Source organism: Camelina sativa, chromosome 15, assembly GCF_030686135.1.
Source record: "Camelina sativa cultivar CO46 ecotype springtype chromosome 15, ASM3068613v1".
NCBI classification, from domain to species: Eukaryota; Viridiplantae; Streptophyta; class Magnoliopsida; order Brassicales; family Brassicaceae; genus Camelina; species Camelina sativa.
Window position 1 is genome coordinate 6,273,167 of NC_141894.1, and position 17,553 is coordinate 6,290,719.

At 38.7% G+C, this 17,553-nt stretch overlaps 4 protein-coding genes across 13 annotated transcripts; 1 reads left to right on the plus strand and 3 right to left on the minus strand.

Annotated features, from left to right (window-relative positions):
• Window positions 1-110: 110 nt before the first annotated feature.
• LOC104745687 (DNA N(6)-methyladenine demethylase ALKBH1C) lies at window positions 111-2,539 on the plus strand. The gene is made up of 4 exons (XM_010466998.3): window positions 111-444; window positions 565-1,473; window positions 1,582-1,926; window positions 2,006-2,539. The coding sequence occupies exons 1-4, from the start codon at window positions 361-363 to the stop codon at window positions 2,279-2,281; spliced, it is 1,614 nt and encodes a 537-aa protein (XP_010465300.1). The 5' UTR covers window positions 111-360; the 3' UTR covers window positions 2,282-2,539.
• Window positions 2,540-2,806: 267 nt separating this feature from the next.
• On the minus strand, window positions 2,807-5,154 carry LOC104745688 (protein CORTICAL MICROTUBULE DISORDERING 1). 2 transcript variants are annotated; one of them, XM_087489227.1, is made up of 5 exons: window positions 4,543-5,154; window positions 4,226-4,465; window positions 3,960-4,122; window positions 3,771-3,862; window positions 2,807-3,635 (listed from the first exon to the last, which is right to left on the minus strand). In XM_087489227.1, exons 1-5 carry the CDS (start codon window positions 5,077-5,079, stop codon window positions 3,624-3,626), a joined length of 1,044 nt encoding a protein of 347 aa, XP_087345353.1. In that variant the 5' UTR covers window positions 5,080-5,154; the 3' UTR covers window positions 2,807-3,623. The 2 variants fall into 2 exon arrangements, with proteins under 2 accessions (XP_087345353.1, XP_010465301.1); XM_010466999.3 differs by having other exon boundaries at window positions 3,955-4,122; window positions 4,543-5,135.
• A 566-nt stretch (window positions 5,155-5,720) lies between these two features.
• Window positions 5,721-13,309, minus strand: LOC104745689 (uncharacterized). Of its 9 annotated transcripts, none has more exons than XM_087489219.1 (13): window positions 12,976-13,302; window positions 12,705-12,868; window positions 12,170-12,264; window positions 11,883-12,068; window positions 11,687-11,786; window positions 11,572-11,602; window positions 11,104-11,140; window positions 10,850-11,002; window positions 8,991-10,168; window positions 7,751-8,571; window positions 6,459-7,653; window positions 6,155-6,223; window positions 5,721-5,953 (listed from the first exon to the last, which is right to left on the minus strand). In XM_087489219.1, exons 3-13 carry the CDS (start codon window positions 12,226-12,228, stop codon window positions 5,904-5,906), a joined length of 3,879 nt encoding a protein of 1,292 aa, XP_087345345.1. In that variant the 5' UTR covers window positions 12,229-12,264; window positions 12,705-12,868; window positions 12,976-13,302; the 3' UTR covers window positions 5,721-5,903. The 9 variants fall into 9 exon arrangements, with proteins under 9 accessions (XP_087345345.1, XP_087345348.1, XP_087345349.1 ...); XM_087489222.1 differs by having other exon boundaries at window positions 12,700-12,868; XM_087489223.1 differs by having other exon boundaries at window positions 12,170-12,257; window positions 12,976-13,273.
• Window positions 13,310-14,853: 1,544 nt separating this feature from the next.
• On the minus strand, window positions 14,854-17,235 carry LOC104745690 (trihelix transcription factor ASIL2). Its single transcript, XM_010467003.3, has one exon. It carries the CDS (start codon window positions 16,357-16,359, stop codon window positions 15,007-15,009), a length of 1,353 nt encoding a protein of 450 aa, XP_010465305.2. The 5' UTR covers window positions 16,360-17,235; the 3' UTR covers window positions 14,854-15,006.
• Window positions 17,236-17,553: the final 318 nt, after the last annotated feature.

Sequence of the window (17,553 nt, forward strand, 5' to 3'; positions counted from 1 at the left end):
AGTCTAGAGTGTCCTGCCAATGGGCTTTATTTGGGAATATCATAGGCCCAAAACAATCCTAATCTAAGGGCCTTGTTTGTTTAGCGGATTATCCATGTCAGTGTGTGTCAAGTGATGACATGGCATGCTGAGTCAGCACCGCCGAAGACTGTGAACTTCCCAACGGAGAGATTAAACTTTGTCAGTTGAGTCAACAACACCGATTCACAGAAACCGAAGAGTCTCTCTTTGCAAAGTTGCAATTTTTAACCCTTTGTCTATAAGAAAGGGCAAACATCAGATTCCCTGAGAGGACGCTTCAGTTCTACTTCTACCTGCTAAAGTTACCGTCTTTTTGAAAAGGATTTGAGAGTGAAATCGATGAATCGCGACGAAGCTAGAGGCTTTGGCGGCCGTAAGGGTTCTCGAGGACAAATGGATTACCGTACGAAAGGCGAAAGTCCGGTAGATATACTTGATTGTAGTCTCCTATGCTTCCTAGAATCGCTTGATTAGCCTTTACTTTGTTGTGTGTGCGACTGTTTATAGTTTTTAAGCAGAGATTTTTTCCGTTGTAATTTACAGGTTACAGCTGATAGTTCTTTGGATGATTCTTCTGGTAGTAGTGGTAGAGGACCTCGAGGGAGAGGAAGAAGTACAACTTCATGGTCTCCTAGAGATAGTTCTGGGCGTGGCGGCCATGAACACAGTCCAGTGCAAGTGTACGTTCAGGAGTCCAATGCGGTATTATATGTGGAAAAGGGTTTTCAACAGAATAGGATAGGTGTAAGTACAGTTGATAGGTCTTTAAATGATTTTTCTGGTAGTATGGGTAGAGGTCCTCGAGGGAGAGGTGGAAGTAGAACATCATGGTCTCCTAGAGATAGTTCTCGGCGTGGAGGCCATGAACACAGTCCAGTGCAAGTGTACGTTAAGAAGTCCAGTGTGGTGGAATCTCTGGAAAAGGGTGTTCAACAGCCTAGAAAGCTCCAAGAAGATAAGTTGGGTTCTACCAAGCAACCTGATGAGGGTGCTGCTGCTTTCAAGTTTTCTGGCGATAACAAAGATCTTTTGCAATCTTCTCCTGCGTCTAGCTCAAAGAGCACAACTCTTTCTGGAGGTTTGTTTGTCTCTAAAGAATGCGAGGACAAGGATGTCAAGAATGGCGCTCGAATCCATGATCTTATGAACCAGATGGAAGATGTTTCGTTGTCTTGCCAGGACTCTGTGTCTTCTACAAGTAATCAGAAGGTTGAGCTTTCTAGTGTTGATGATCAGAATAGTACTGCTCAACAGTCTAGTGACGCAGGGAGCTCTTCAAATGAAAGCAGCACGAGATCTTTTGATATCTTTCTCAAGAAGAAGGGGGTAGTACTAAAACCATCTCTGCTTGAACTGAGCAAAGAAAAGAAGAAAGCAGCTAAGGGGTACACTGGAACTGTTATTCGACCTGGAATGGTACTTCTGAAGAACTACTTGTCAATCGATGATCAAGTAAGTACGCTCGCTGTGTCCATATTTCCCTCTTTCTGCACGTGTTTGCTTATCTTTCTTATCTTTTATGCATCATTTGTACACCTTTTTGTTTTCGAAACTGTGTAGGTGATGATTGTGAACAAATGCCGTCAGCTAGGTTTGGGTGAAGGTGGCTTTTATCAACCAGGTTACAGGGACGAAGCAATATTGCACTTGAAAATGATGTGCCTTGGGAAAAACTGGGACCCTGAAACTTCTAGATATGGAGAAGTTCGACCGGTTGATAATTCTAGTCCGCCAAAAATTCCAGTTGAATTCAATCATTTTGTTGAGAAAGCAATTAAAGAATCACAGTCCCTAACTGCCTCAGAATCAAAGGAAACGAGTGGAGAAGTTATAATACCATTTATGTCTCCAGACATATGTATTGTTAACTTCTACACATCCACCGGGAGACTTGGTCTCCATCAGGTAAGTATTTCAAACAAGTTTATGATTTTATACACTCAAAGGTAGTTGTGTCATTAGTTTTAAATCCTTGATGTTTCAGGACAAAGATGAGAGTAAAAGGTCAATTCAGAAGGGATTACCTGTTGTTTCATTTTCTGTTGGAGATTCAGCCGAGTTCTTGTATGGTGATCAGAGGGATGAAGTCAAGGCAGAAACGTTAGTCTTGGAGTCTGGAGATGTTCTAATATTTGGTGGCAAATCCAGAAATGTCTTTCATGGCGTGAAATCAATTCTCAAAGATACTGCCCCCAAAGTTCTTGTTCAGGAAACAAGTCTCCGACCAGGTCGTCTGAATTTGACTTTTAGGCAGTATTAACAAAAATCAGTTCTTGAAGATACTGCCCACAAGGTTCTTGTTTAGGGACCAAGTATCCAGCCAGGTCGTCTGAAGCTTACTTTTAGGAAGTATTAACCAGGAGCTAGGAACTTTTGTAATGTATCTTGAAGCTGTTTTGGGGTGCATGAACTTGTACATATTGTAGGCTCATAACCTGCTTTTTTATCTTTTTCTCAGGGAAAAAAAATCCTTTCCATATTTCATTGCACTTCCTATGAATAAATTTTGTTATTATCATAATGTCTTGGCAAGATGATTATCCTTTATATCTACTCGAAATAGCCGCCTCAAAATCCTGTCGACTTCAATCAGATTTTGGTGATGAAAGATTCACTGTGCCTCCATCAGGTTAGTGTTTACAACTACAGCTTCTTGATTCTTGATGGTCAGTGTAGTTGGTTCGAATAATATATTGTCATGAAATAACTTTCTATTCCATCATAACATCATGTCGGTTGGTTACAGCATAAATGTGTCATTGTCGAACAAGTATTCCAGGTGATCTTTTGTCAAACATGTTTGCCAAGTGATACAAACCTTAAAATTCACTCTACAAACCACAGAAACTCGTGTTCAATATATTAACATATGTCTGATACTGTTTCTATTATACACAATAAATTAGCATACACACAATGTATATAACTTAAGCTCTAGTTCGATTTGTGAAGTGATTTCATTGTTGTTGCAAGGCAAATTTTCCCACTGTATCGGTTGTCTTGTCAGTCGCGAGCTTGCCTATACCCCAATAGCTGATGCAGCTGAATCTACATAAAGTAGCAAGCAAGAGTATATTTTCTTTTTCAATCGTTCTATATTCTCTAACAAAGAACTATCACTAGAATGATTATCACTTTTAACTTTTTCTAGCCATTCGTTTGCTTGCTTAAGTTGGGATAATGTCTCTGTAATATGATTCTCTGGTTCTGCTCCTTTGGTTTTTCCTTTCTTCTCTGAAACACTAGCATGGAATCCAGTATCTAATGCGTCTTCCAAGAATTTCAAAAACCAGCTTCTCGTCTCTCGTTTCAAAGTATTTCTCAGTTCTCTTATCTCTTCTGTGCCATTTCCCTTGACCCATTCCAGCTTCTCGGCTTCTGTTAGAGTTTTAGAAGGTTTCATTGTAGCTTTGCTTGAAGTTAGACTAGCTTTTTTGCTCAACTTTTCAGGTTCTGTCCATAATGAATGAATATTCACTGGCTGGATTGATTTATCTTTTGATGCTGCAGTTGTGGCCTGTGCTTGGTCAAGGAGACTCTGCAGAGTGAAGAAGTTTCTGAGAGAGGTATGTGGATTCTTTGGAGAAGCATTTGAGCTGAGATCAGCAAACATACTGCAAAATCATTGGTTTCTTGATTAGAAGCAAAAGACAACTTTTCATAGAAAAACAGAATTTGTATCTTATTTTCTCATCCGATTCCACCTCCATGATATATGTGGAGCAGGTTTGGTTTCAAAGGTAACTTGCCTGATACATTTGATAAGATGTGAAGCAGCTAATGCCTCTCTTTGGACCTCTGTGGCAATTAGAGCAGCAATATTTCTCCTTCTCAGCATTCCCTTTGGATTCAGAGATTATGAGAGATGAGTTCATAGGGGGGTGATTCGAAAAAAGAAAATAAAAAGAGATACAGAGATCTTATAAAGCGTACTTTACCCATTTTTGATAGATTAACAGGCAGAGAGCTCCATGATGCATCCTCGGAAGAGCTACTCTTCTTGTTTATGTAACTCACAGTGGAGCTCAACGAGAGTTTCTTTGGCTCTGCCTTTGTTGGAGCTGTCGCAGGTCGAGATTGAGGAGGACCAGGTTGACGTGCCTATGCACATATATGTTAATTACAGGTTAATCATAATCAATATGCTAATGTTGGGAATTTTTCTTATCCTAAGATTAGTGTGACTTATCATAAGAACACTCACTAGATCTTTGTGCTCCCTTTGCTTGCCTTTAGCCAATCCACCAAGTTTCTTAGTCACCACTATTGATCCAGTCTCACCCTCATTGTTGCTACCGCCGCTACTCGAATCTGATCCACTTGTCTTTGGGTTTGAAATACCTTTCATATATCTTGAAGCCACACCTGTCTTCTCTTCCTTGATTACAAACGGTTGATGTTTTCTTAGATTCTCCACCATGTTTGATCTCTCACCATCTTTCTCCTGAAGAATTTGTATTAGAGAACAGATCTATTATAAAAATAAAGTTCAAGAATCTAACGATTTTAATATTGCACCACCTTCTTCTGGCTGTGATTTTCTTCTTGCAAAGGTGTAGTCTCATTAGGTACCAACATTTGCATCAAGTCTTTGGGATTTCCTACAAAAGGATGGCGTCCAGAGATCGGTCTAACTCCCACTACTACAGGAACAGGTGTCCCAGCTTCAAGCTTATCAACGTAGAAGAACTGTCCCAATCCCAATTTGTTGTTCAAGATAAGTTCGTTGTCTTCGTTCCTCAATGAGACATATGTGGAGTGAGAAGAATCTGACACTTTGATGAAAAATCCTTGGTTTGGCCAAAGCTCTGAGCCGGCTAAAGCAGGGACAATACCGATTACCTGTAAGAGAACAGACCGATATTCCCCTCGAACCTTGATGTTGGTGTTCATTGTCTGAAGAAGCTTGATTAACACTCTTGGGATAAGAGAAGCCATTCTTGAATATTGAACAGTGTGAGATTGAATTTTTACAAAAGAGAGAATAAAGAAAGGTTTCTTTTGGTTCTTTTTTTTTTTCTTTTGGGTTGGAATCTCTGTTCCTTGATGATGGAGCATCTTCTCTTTCTTTGCATGTCAGGTAAGTAACATCATCAATTTTTTCACTTGGCTTTGAAGTCAAGTGATCATGTTACTTAGGATTTCTTGTCCCAATTTGCTTTTCTTTTTGAATAAATGACTAAGGTGCCCTTGAGAATCCTTGATGGAGTAGAGACTCTGGGGTTTAAAGGGAAAGGGGCTACTTGGGGATTTCAGAGTGGGTCGCGTCAACTTTGATCTCACGTCACTTTCCGAGGAAGATGGAGAAAGGTTATTTGGGAAGGTGAGTAAGAGTAATATACCTTCTTTGTCCCACTTTTGCGTGTTGATCACAAATACGAGATTATTGAAAATGTTGTAAATATGTAATTGTTTTTCTTCTGAACAATAAGTCTAGTTAGCAGCAATATTACTGAAAGTAGATGTTTTCACTAAATCTGTGCCAATCACTTAAATATATATATATTTTTAAAAATTATCTAAGAGCTTCCAAGTTTCATATTGAACATGATTCATTGTCGCACATTACCTAAATACTAAATGAACATTGCCATCCTTTTTTGCTTGTAATACCAAAATCACATCGATATCAAACCGATACGGACATGTTTCAGGTTTGATACAATTTACAATGTAGGCTTCAAAACCACTATCATAAAAGTTAACAAAGAAATATTGAAGAGAAGAGGGACTATTCTTAATGATACATTGATCTGAAACAAAGAGCACATTATATCTCAGAATATTTCACTTATATACTTGTGTCTGGTGTGCCTGCGTTGCCGATCTTTTACCTTTCATTCGCTTGGATCCTGACTTCTGTTATGAATATTGGTTCCGAATCATTTCCCTTTGCTACGAAAATTGGAGAGTGAAAAGAATGACCTTGGTGCTGCAGTAAACATGAAACTTAAATAGTGAGTAAAAAGCATATAGCAAGGAGTTAAAGATCGCAGCTAGGACTGTGAATCAGGAAGTAAGATCTCAGTTAAATGATTAAAAAAGCTCAGATGCTAGATAGTTAGATTCTTCAGATTCTGTGGAGATAAAATAAGGTTAGGAGTTTTTGAGAGTAGAACACTTGATTGCTTACCTTTTGCAGAAGTTCCTGAAGTCTGATCTTCCTTCAGTTTAAAGCTCAATGGTGCGCCAGTGGGTTGGACTGAAATCAGGTACACAATATTAGATCATCTTAGATGACTCAGATCAAGAACAAACCAAGAAATAAATCTAAGCCGTTGTTAACTCTAGTACTGATATATTCTAGAGTTAAGGTTACCGTTTTTTGGATACATTGTGAATATATTTATTTGTTTCGTGTGAAGAACATCTTTGGATGATTTTCGTATAGAATGTTAAGGCAATGAATACTATGGTATATGAAATGGTTGTTTTACCTTGTTCATTGAATAGCTCGCTCTCGTTGAAGCTATCACCAGAGGGGTGGCTCTGTAAGAATCCCATTCTCGACTTTCTCAAGTCTTCTGATGATCGATTTGCAATATCTCTTCCATCGTCAGTATCATCATCGCCTTCAGACGTTGTAGCAGATATCCAGTCAGCCAAACTCTCAGCCGCACGATTTTTCCTTCCAAAATTCAAAAGCCTTTTCAATCCTTTTGTCACATCCTGTTGGCACTGATTTTGAGATGGATTACCAGCAGGCACGCGTTTCTGAGCAGCTCCCCATTTCTTTCTCATTTGACTTGTATCGTTCTCTGTATGGTTAAGGGAAGATAAGTTCCAGAAAGCAGGACTACCCACTGGAGAGTCCACTGAACCATCAAGTTCAGATGCCTCGTTCGGATATTGATGTTTAACTCGCGAATTCCATGGAACAGTCCTTTCTCCGGGTGAGTCCAGAAGTGAACCCATGGTTTGATGCCTAGAAGCCATATCAGCAGATAATTCAGCATTTGAACCACGTTCAAGCTGAGATGTAGATTCACCATTTGCAATCCCAGTACTACCCCATTCTTCAGACTCCTGACTTAGTCTAGGCATCTCGTTTTCTGCATCAGTAAAAGCTTCCACTTCCGTGTCGTCAAGCGCTTCTCCCGTCTCCTCTTTCTCTATATCATCTGATGCATCAGATCCTTCTGAAGTCTTCAGCTGCGCATTATCAGAGCTGACACCAATGCCATAATTGTTAAAATCCCTCTCGCTTTGCTCTTGTTCATTCAGAGGTACGGAAACACCATCCTCTGACTTCAGTTGAGAAAAGTCTGTCGCCAACTCAGCAGCACCTTTTCTGAAATTTTTCGGCCTTCGCAACTTCTCTTCTTCAGCTACAACCTTTGAGCGGATAGAAATTCTCCCCTGGGTGCGGACACCATTTTTTCCAACTCCCGAGGCTGGTTTCATGCCTTCCTTTTTGACCTCGGAGAAGTTAGGGACTGACTGTGCAAGAAGTTTTTCTGATTGTCCTCTCCGCCTAACAGCACTGGGAGTAGAAACTTTGGCTGCCGAGCGTGATGCTGATGTAGCAGTAGTTCGAGTAGTCAAATTGTTTTTATTTTGTTGTAGCTTTTTATTATGGGTGCTCCTGGAAACATCCTCATCTTCTTCACTGTGAAATGAGCTAATTGGATGCTGTCAAGTCGTCACATTGTTAAACTATTAGGAAACCAAGGATCAGTAGTTTTAGGCTACCACAGGTAAACTTTCAGAAGAAGGAAATGCTCTATACCTGATCCTTTTTAGCACTCAACTTAGAATTGAAGTATACAAGCTTCTCTGCACGTCTGGCATCTGAATCACGTCTCCCTGCAGACTGAGAAAATTTGGTTTTCATCTCAGCGTTACTGCGATCAAGTATATCTTGCATCACCTTCAATTTGGCTTCCTTCTCGGTCCTTCTGCAACTCCAGTCTTCCTTCAGCTTTGCGTCTCTTTTCTGCATATATGTCTCATAGAACTTTCCCCTCGAATTATCCGAAAAGCTGATTTCTGGGAATTTTTGCCTCGTGATATCTTCATAGTCATTGTTAACAACCATCTTCATAGTTGGCGGAGTTTTGAACTTGTCTTCATCGTTTGAGCTTAAAGTTGGCATTGCCAAGGTCTTCTGATCAGAAATTTGAACAGAAGATAGATCCTGTGCTGCAGGTCTTCTCAGCTGTGAAGTCACAGCCTGTTCACTCGGCAATTTCTGATCAGAAGATAGATCCTGTGCTGCAGGTCTTCTCAGCTGTGAAGTCACGGCCTGTTCAATCGGCTTTCCGGGCTTACCTCTACGGACAGAACTAGATTGATCCCCTGGCACACGGAGCATATGTTCAGCAAATAGCTTTTCAAGCTCGTTTGCTTTCACTTTCAATTCGTTATTCAGCTCTTGGCTTCCCTTAGACGGTCTTGCCCTTTGAACTTGCTCTGTCGGGGACATTTGGGTCAGAGTATCACTCTCGGAGAAATCTGAAACACTATTAATGACTGCAGGTGGCTTTGTATTTGCATCAGCTGAACTATTCTCCGTCCTTCTACTATGAGGCCTTTTCATCTGTTCAGAACCTAAAAGAAGATCGTGCAACAATAAAATAATCAGAAAGTTACTCAATTTTCCCCTTTCTCGAAGTCAAGATATTAAAAGAAAAGAAGAGAGGTACGTTATCACATTGAGAATTAGTCGTTCTCCTATTCTCAGACTCAAGTGTTTAATAACAAATAAAAAGAATACTTCTACGGTCATGATCATTTCAAGCATTAGAACACAGGTAAGCAAAGAATAAACTATAGACTTTTAAGCGTACAAACAACTGAGAAAGGGAGTGCATGATGGTCCTTTGAATTCCCCTTGATATCAATATTGGGTCGAAGCATAAGAAACGGCTGAAATAATTAAGAAATTCCCATATATGAAATGCATCCATTCAAGAAATGCATATAAACGAAAGACCAACAAAACTTTAATATCTTCTTCTATTACTAACCTCCATAAACCGGTGTCTTTCTCTGGCGATCCTCAACAAGTGGTGATTGCCTATCCGAAGGCATTAGTTCTTCCCTAGGAGACTCTGCAGTTCCTCCATTGTTCTGTACACTTATGATGTTAGGTTCAGTACCACCTAAGTGATGTAATGTAGACAATGAATGACTCCGAGGATCCCTAAAATGTATCTGGTTCTGCCTATTTGATTCAAAATCGCTCATTTTGTTGTCCGCCTCATCATTTCTATTTGCAGTCCCTGTGTGATCAGAAGTGGCTCTGGAATTCTTCTCATAGAATTTATACTTGGAATTCTTCTCTGAAATACCATCCTGAGAATATCCTTGATGTCCCACTTGATTATTCGTGCTCAATGGCTCCTTCATGCCTACCTCCTTGTCTTTTCGCAAGAAACTAGAACTTGAATTTTGAGACTCTCCTTCATCCGTTCCCCAGTCGCTGCCATTGTTGGAAGTACATTCTTCCTCAGTCCTGTGAGAATGCGCATTATGGCTCAATCCATTCTGCTCTTTTTTATTGTAGCCGACAAATAGTTTCGAGGATGTACCACTTCCATCTTTGGACACTGAAGATGACGAGGGAGTACACAGTGGACTATCACCAGTATCATCCTTCCTGTCATTTCCCAAATCAATGCTCATGTCACTAGCACCACTCCATCTTCGTACCACAACCTTTTCCATGCCTGCAGCAGATGATAAATCAGAAGAAAGTCTTTTCAGCTCAGTGGATTTTGCCACAGCTGTTTTCCCTCCAGAGTTCTCTTTCTGCTTGTTTTCAAACATGCTGATCCTCTCCTGCACACTAAGCCGTCTCGTGAGTTGCCTAGACTGAGTCACTAAAGGCTCATTTTGTACAGTACTTTTTTCCTCTTCTTCATCCTTTTCATCATTACTACTTTGTGTTTGTGGCTTAAGCTTTGATTTTTTCTGACAGTTGTTGGTTCCTGTTGCACTTTCCTCTTCCATACCAGTTTGATATTCCCTATGTTGTTGGTTTCTGTTAGTCGCCAGGTCTCTAGATGGGTCTTCACTGGGATCGTCAATTGACATATCAGATTCCCATGAAGAACGTATCGCTTCTTCTTCCTGATTAACCCTCCAAGAGCTCATAAGCTCTGGCCTTCTCTGGCAAAGTGTGATAAACTTGGTGCATGCCTCACTGCAATAAGTATAGCAGACCAAGCATGATCAGTGTACACATAACTGACAATTAACTAAGTTGAAAGCAAAAATATGTTTGGAACTCTGAATTAGATATGCCTATTGGTCACCGAAAAAACTTAGATACTGAATTTTGTAGTCCAGTTAGGCGACCAAGTCATATTATAATCATGTCCATCCACCTAATGGCAGTTCTCAAGTCTCCATCAGACCAAACCTACCTAATTTAGAGCCTGATGGGTTTCTGTTTATGAATAAAAATATGAATCAAAGCCTAATCAGGTAAACATAAAACATATACGTTATTATAAACACATGCAATTAAGGTGATTAACTAAATATAGTAAACTGGTGTTGCAATAACCTTTTAGTATAACAAAGTTCAAATTTTTAAAGAATGATCACTTGCAGAGGGTAATAAACCTAGAAACCTTAGTTGTATGGTCTACCTAGCAATAATATGCATACATAAAGGTGTACATATATTGGCTGCAACTATGAAAGATAGGACTCAAAATACAGCCCCTGCCACCTTCTTGGTTTAAACCCATATAAATTAGACAAGGTCAAGTAAAAAGGGATCCAAATAATTTTTGACACAAAGGCCAGAACAACAGGAAAACCTGGGATATTATATAGAGGATATGGAGTAAGGGATATCTTAATACTTAGGGCTTACTTCAAGCGATTAGCCCCAAATCGATCAGCAAATTGACTAAGTTCGGAGACACTGATAGGGTTGAAACCAGCAGCCGATGCGCGATTACAGGCAGTTGTCAAGTCCTGTGTAACTGCTGCAAGCCGTAAATCAATAGCTTTCAGCAACTCCTTTCTGGAAATGCACAAAAAGGGGGAAAGATTCAGTGTTACACATTTCAAGAGTGCATAAGACTATTTAATATAAAACAACTTTGCAAGATTAAGAGACTTTACTTTGTCACATCAGCTGCTGGTGTAGTTTCTGCGCCATCTGAATCAAGAAAGGTTTAGCCAGATTATGCCAAAGCAAAAAAGAAACGACTAACATGTGATTAAATATATCTGATGGACCTTTGTCGATTAACAGAAAACATTATAATGACTCCAGACTCTAAATATCCCTCTGCCATTCATAAGATGCCTTTCTCATATTTGGCAGTAAGATTCTAGTGGGTACATCATTGATTTTAGAGGTTACATTTTGTAAACCCAGCCAGTGTAAGAAACAGGAAAGGCAAAATGATGGTCTATACAACATACTTTTCTATTGTCCATGAATGAATTTCAGCATCACAATTCACTTCACAATTTTTGTTCATCAATCATCACTGTAACAGACTCCGTAGAGCCAATGCACGATTTTTCATGGACAGTATAAGTAACAGAATATACAACTAGAAGACAAGTTAACAATATACATACCTTTTGCACTAGATCGCTGATCACCAGTTCCCTAAAGCAAGATATTATCAAAAAATCAATAGAATCAATTAACACAGTATTTGCTAACTTGGACTTAAAAAGGTGAAGTACCAACCTCGCCATATATTTTACGGGCAGCCTCCAACTGAGACATTTCCACATCCAATGCGCTTACCAATTCCAGAACCTCTGGGGTACTAACAAAACGTACAAACCTAGAAGCCAGCAGGTATTAAAAAAACATTAGTGTATTAGCATAAGCTCTGCTCCACAAAACTCGAACATCCCTTGTTCAGAATTGAATGAATAACCTCTCGAGGGTCCCTTTGGTAAACCAGGTTCCAGCATTTTTGTTGCTGCTTTCAACCTCTAGCCTGATAGACTGAACATCACGGGCGACCTGTTCTTCTGCAACTTTCAAATGAGCAACAAATGGTTTCACCAGTCCAGAAGCAAGTTTCTCAGTATTCCCGGAAGTAGACACAAACAATTCACATCTGCCAGTAAGAAAACATGAAGAGTATCTTTAAAAACTAAGACATACTATAACAAGTACGAATTCGAAAAAAGAAGAACCACTCGCTAATAAAATTATAACCTTGACCGTTTTGGAGAGAGTTGGAAGACAGCATAATCAAGAGGTATAGCTGTTCTCATCTTCTCCCCCTTTCCACAAAAGCCTCAGTCTTCTCCCTTAACAAAACCCAATAAAATTAGAAATCATAAAAAAAAAAAAAAAGCTTATACTGAGTAAAAGTGTAAAACGCAAAACAAAGGTAAATCTCTGAAGAAAACGTAAATGCTAAAGGAGGAACTTGAAGCGTCCGGAGAAAACGAAAGAGAAACGTGAAGCAATCAGTAAATAACATAAAAGTCCCAATAATAGAAACCCCAAAGTTACCAAATTACAGAATCAAAGCACATTGCTTAGATCTAGTTCCGATCATGGTGGAATTTAAAAAAACCCAATCAATAAAGAAAGGCGAATCCACAAAGACCCGAGGATTCAAAATTCAAATTCAAGGCAAAGTTAAAATCTCAAATCCGAAAAAAAAAAAACGCCATTGTAAACATGAAGACTCTGAAAATTTCAAGTGAAGTCGTAGTCGGATCGGTCATTATCAGTACCTTACCTGAGAATATGAGATCTTCGTCTGTTTCCCGATTGAACCAGTCTCTTTCAGATTCACATTCGAATAGTTACTCAATCTCTCTCTCTCTCTCTGCTTTCTATATTCAGCAGCCTCTTCTCCTCTTAAAACCCTAGCAATGGAGATTTGTCTCTTTTTTTGTAAAGCTTCAATTCAAAAAAAAAACTCAAGTCAACTTGAGAGGGTATCTAATTTCACTTGGGTTGGGTGTAAGCTTTTTTTGTTTTTTGGCTGATAGATTCGATTTATCTACCATTTAGTGTCTCCTTCCTTCCGCCGTAATCTACCTATCTTTGTCACACACAAAATTTAAAACTTACTTTAGAGAGAGAAAAATGTGAAATCAAGAGAGAGAGAGAAGAAGAAGAAGAAGAAGAAGAAGAAGAAGAAGAAGAAGAAGAAGAAGAAGAAGAAGAAGAAGAAGAAGAAGAAGAAGAAGAAGAAGAAGAAGAAGAAGAAGGAAAAAAAACGTTCTTCAGACAAAAATCACCATTTTTGTTGACAGAGCGTAGAAAAAACAAAAAAAAACAAAAAAAAAAAAAAAAAAAAAAGAGAGAAAGAAAAAAGAGTAACAGAGCGTAAAATTTGAAATTTTAAATTAAACAAATAAATAAAAAGTCGGCAGTAAATAGCGAAATTACTCAAATAGGTCTCCCCTAATCCCCAAACGGCTTTCTTCAGTTACCCGTAATACCCTTCCTCCTTTGATTTTATTACTCTTTGAAGTATATAAATAATTAAATATTAGTACAAACAAAAGGGTTAGTTCGTCTTTTAGTCACATATGGGAAAAGGAACGAATGGGTAGATTGGTACTTTAATTTTGAGATCTAAATAATTAACGTTAAGACTTAAAGAGTAAACAAGCACAAATGATTCGTTGTTTCAAAGAGTAAATAAAATCTGTGTAATGTATATAGTATTAAATTAAATACTACTAATAACTTAATAAGTAGATGCTGACAAATATGTATGAGTATTAAATTACTTATTCCACTCTGCTCATAATTAATAGTAGTATTTTTTAACACCAACCATTTTTATTTTTTATATTCCAACTTTTGGAGACACTTTAAATCAAAATAATGGACCCCTTGAAAAAGGCTGGAAAAATATCTAATTATAGGATATCAATCTTTTATTCTTCTTTGATTTTAAATGCTGAATTGACCCTAACATAACAATAATAATAATAATGGAGAGACATGGCTTTATATCCTACCCAGTTCCTTCCTTCTTTTTGGTATCTTCTCTTGCCCACTTTAATTATATAAGAATATTCATTCATTCATTTGCCACATTCAATATTTTACTACTTCTTTAGTTATATCACCTTTGTTACTAGATTTTCTTTACCCAAAAAACTTATATAAAAAATTAACCAAGATGAAAAGTGAAAACAATTAGTAATTCTAGTCTATTGATACAAATATCACTCTAGATTTAGTTCATTGTAATAAGTAATTACACTCATGAAGCCTATTAATATGTCCGTGGTATCAAAATCCTTTCTACAAAAGAACCAAAATTTTCAGAAATTATGAAGAAGCATCATTAATCTGTCTTCATTATTGTATTCATCACAATAGTGCTAGTTTGAATGATGTTTGCGGTGGGACTGAGAAGAATGTGTATTTTACTCAAATATCATATGATTTACTTTTCCAATACATGAATAGTTCCAAAAAATTTAATTATAGGTTAGTGCGGAAGGTGAAACTCTGAGAACACATCTGTGTTGTGATGAAATCTTCTGTGATTGTCATTTTGTATAGTACTGTACTACTAAAAAACTCCAAAAGGCAAATAAAAGAATTAAACAGACAAACGAAAAGCTCTTTTTTTCTTTGCCTAACATTCTACTTTTATGGCAGGTCAATGGTGGGTTGATGATGCTTCAGACACAAGAAAATCTAGAGTTAAAACAATTATTTAAAGGAGACAGTTTAAATGTGTTTAGGTATACATGCAAATCTTCACAACTTTATATCTTGGGTTGTGACAAGGATGTGAGCTTATGCCATGTTCTAACCTAACTAGTGTCTAGCTCACAGAAACACAATCTAACTCAAGAGATTCAAAGAAGTTTAGTAACCTGCATAAATGTGTCAAAGGAGTCTGAAGAAAGTTATGCAGGACTAAAAGGATGTTAAAAATCTGTTCGTTAACAAAAATATGCAAAAATATTAATACACTCATCAAGCCTAGATAAGTTTCTCTTTCAACAATTCAAGACTCAAAATCTAAAAATATATCAATTAACGACCCCTGAATCACTAACACTCTAGTTATTATTACCCACATTGTTGTTGCTGTTGTTGACTATCGCATTCATGTTGTTCTTGCGGCTGTTATGATCATTATTATTACTGGTGTTTCCCATTCTCCCACCATGTTGCTGCTTAAGTTGTGATATCTCCAATTGAGTCTGCACAAAGAACTGCATTCTCTGCAACTCCAGTTCCTTTAAGAACTTCATCCTCTCTTTCTCCATCTCAACCACTTGTTGCAGTTTGGCATTCTCTGTTTGCTCATAAGCTTCACCAAATCTCATGATTGCCCGAGTTAGCTCCGTCCACTTGTTCCCCACTCCATCACCATCTTGCTTCTTCTTCTCCTCTGTCTTCATCCTCTTTGACAGAGGCGGAGGTGGTAAACTGTCACCGGAATCATCCGACATTGCTGCTTCGGATTCCGAGTCTGACTCAGAACCATTCCTCTTCTTAAAACGCCAACGTTTTGACTCACTACACCTTTTCACCATCATCCCTTGCTGCTGTTGCTGTGGCAGCGTCCTACGTTGCTGTGGCAGCGTCCTACCCTGCTGTCCAAACGGAGTTGAACGGCTACTCATCGGAATTCCCATTGGTACATTGACAGATCCTCCTCCTCCTCCTCCTCCGCCACTGCCACCGAACGAAGCAGCTGAGACCCTAGCCGTAGCTCCCATTAGACGATCAAGATTATTAAAGGGAGGCGTTGCAGCAGCCTTAGCTTGCTGATGGTACATATTCGAACGAGTTCCCATAGGAATACCCATAGGAATCTTATGCAATCCAGGACCTCCACCACCGCTGACTCCAGGAGTTGCTGCCGGGATCTTGGCCGTTGATCCAATGAGACGATCAAGTTTGTCAAAGAAGACCCATCTGCTACGACCACCGCCGGTAGCGATTCTCACCTTTTCTTGTTTATACTTCTTCTTCACCGTATCAATCCTATTCTTACACTGTATATCAGTTTTGGGAGTTTTACCGTAATCCTCTCTGCTGCTAACGATCTCAGCCACCTCTTTCCAGTGCTTCTGCTTCAGATTGCCTCTGCTAAGCTCCAAGTACCTCTCACCCCACGCATCAATCAACACAGCCGTAGCACCTTCGCTCCAACAATCCTCCCTCCCGCCGCCACCGGTTGGTCTCCCACTGCTGCTGCCACCACCGCCGCTCGCCTGAATCGGAAGCAGCGCGAGAGCCAATGCATCCGGATGATCCTTCTGAGACGAATTAGCCGGAGGTGTCAGAGAATAAGAAGGCGGACCTGTCGAAGCCACCGTAACCGTGATTCTTCCCGCCGGCGGCGAAGAAGACGGATCAGGTGAATCGGAACCGTGAGATCGGATATCTTCATCGTCCTCCATGAGTTTTCAATTTCGCCGGATCTGAGTTAGGTAGAGAAAGAGGAGATAGGGTTAGGGTTTGGGTTAATATTTTCTGTTCGGGGTAAACGGGAAGGAGACGGCGTCGGTGAGTAGGGAGAAGGACACGTGGAGGAACGTGAGAAGATACGGGGAGTTGACGTGGAATGACATGATTGGTAGGTCAGAGTAAGATTCCGTCACCGGTAAAGTTGCCGGCTCGGTTTAGGGGTAAAAAGATGGGTTTCTATCGTAATTTCACCATTCTTGGTAAGCCGACGAGGATGTATATTGACGGAAAAGCCCATCTACTTATTCTATAATTACCGGAACTATCCCTTTTCCTCTGAACAACCATTTTTCCGGTGATGTACCGAAACTACCCTTAGCCTAACCGTCGGTTTCAGTATCGTATCTGTTGTAGACTTTTTTTTTTTTTTTTTTAAGTGTCCGTCGATAGCGTTTTCTTCAGTTGGTTGCTTCTTTGTTCGTTAAATCGGATTCGATTAGGTCTCCCTCTAACCTTTTGTTTTTTCCTTATTATTAAATTTAAAACAAGAACGGTGGTGACGTGTGATGTCATTTACTTTGGGCTATAAATGGGCTTATTAAAAAAATTTGCCAGTAAATAACACCTAGTTTGTTCTAAGTAGATATATGAACATAGAATGTGTCATGTATAAGACTTTAAGCCCTAAGCACGATATGCAACTTCAATCATCTCACCCTCACCAAGACGGCAAAACACATGCATAACTAACGAGAATGCAATATTTTACAAATTGATGTTATCAATGATCACATCAGTTTTTATACTAAATATAACCCACACTTTTGAAATTGCAGAAGAACTAAATAGACTATATTTCAAAAACAACTTTTACTATCTTCGTACAGTAGAACATCTATAAATTAATAAATATCTTCGGTCCCAAGTTGGGACTAGTGTAATTTTGGACATTATTATAAGATAATATTTTTTTTGAAAATCCTTTGTAAATATATGATCTCATCAATAATATAAATTAATAATTATATAAAATTTCTAAATATATGTATATATCTACACATTAATTTTTATTAGAATTCATTTTTAATATTTTTACTTTATAAAATCTTTGAGTGCTATCGTCAAAACATGATAATTGTTATTTTCATTGTAATTGATTTTATAAAGATATTTGTTATAACTTATAA

What these genes read in the sequence shown, in the direction of transcription:
- LOC104745687 (XM_010466998.3), top strand. Translation starts at nt 361, where the DNA reads ATGAATCGCGACGAAGCTAGAGGCTTTGGCGGCCGTAAGGGTTCTCGA. An exon ending in GTACGAAAGGCGAAAGTCCG is followed by an intron (nt 445 to 564) that starts GTAGATATACTT and finishes TGTAATTTACAG; the next exon opens with GTTACAGCTGATAGTTCTTT. An exon ending in ACTTGTCAATCGATGATCAA is followed by an intron (nt 1,474 to 1,581) that starts GTAAGTACGCTC and finishes GAAACTGTGTAG; the next exon opens with GTGATGATTGTGAACAAATG.
- LOC104745688 (XM_010466999.3), bottom strand. Translation starts at nt 5,079, where the DNA reads ATGCTCCATCATCAAGGAACAGAGATTCCAACCCAAAAGAAAAAAAAA. An exon ending in AAAATCACAGCCAGAAGAAG is followed by an intron (nt 4,466 to 4,542) that starts GTGGTGCAATAT and finishes CAAATTCTTCAG; the next exon opens with GAGAAAGATGGTGAGAGATC. An exon ending in AAAGGGAGCACAAAGATCTA is followed by an intron (nt 4,123 to 4,225) that starts GTGAGTGTTCTT and finishes ATATGTGCATAG; the next exon opens with GCACGTCAACCTGGTCCTCC.
- LOC104745689 (XM_087489218.1), bottom strand. Translation starts at nt 12,228, where the DNA reads ATGAGAACAGCTATACCTCTTGATTATGCTGTCTTCCAACTCTCTCCA. An exon ending in ACCAAAGGGACCCTCGAGAG is followed by an intron (nt 11,787 to 11,882) that starts GTTATTCATTCA and finishes GCTGGCTTCTAG; the next exon opens with GTTTGTACGTTTTGTTAGTA. An exon ending in AAAGACACCGGTTTATGGAG is followed by an intron (nt 8,572 to 8,990) that starts GTTAGTAATAGA and finishes ATCTTCTTTTAG; the next exon opens with GTTCTGAACAGATGAAAAGG.
- LOC104745690 (XM_010467003.3), bottom strand. Translation starts at nt 16,359, where the DNA reads ATGGAGGACGATGAAGATATCCGATCTCACGGTTCCGATTCACCTGAT.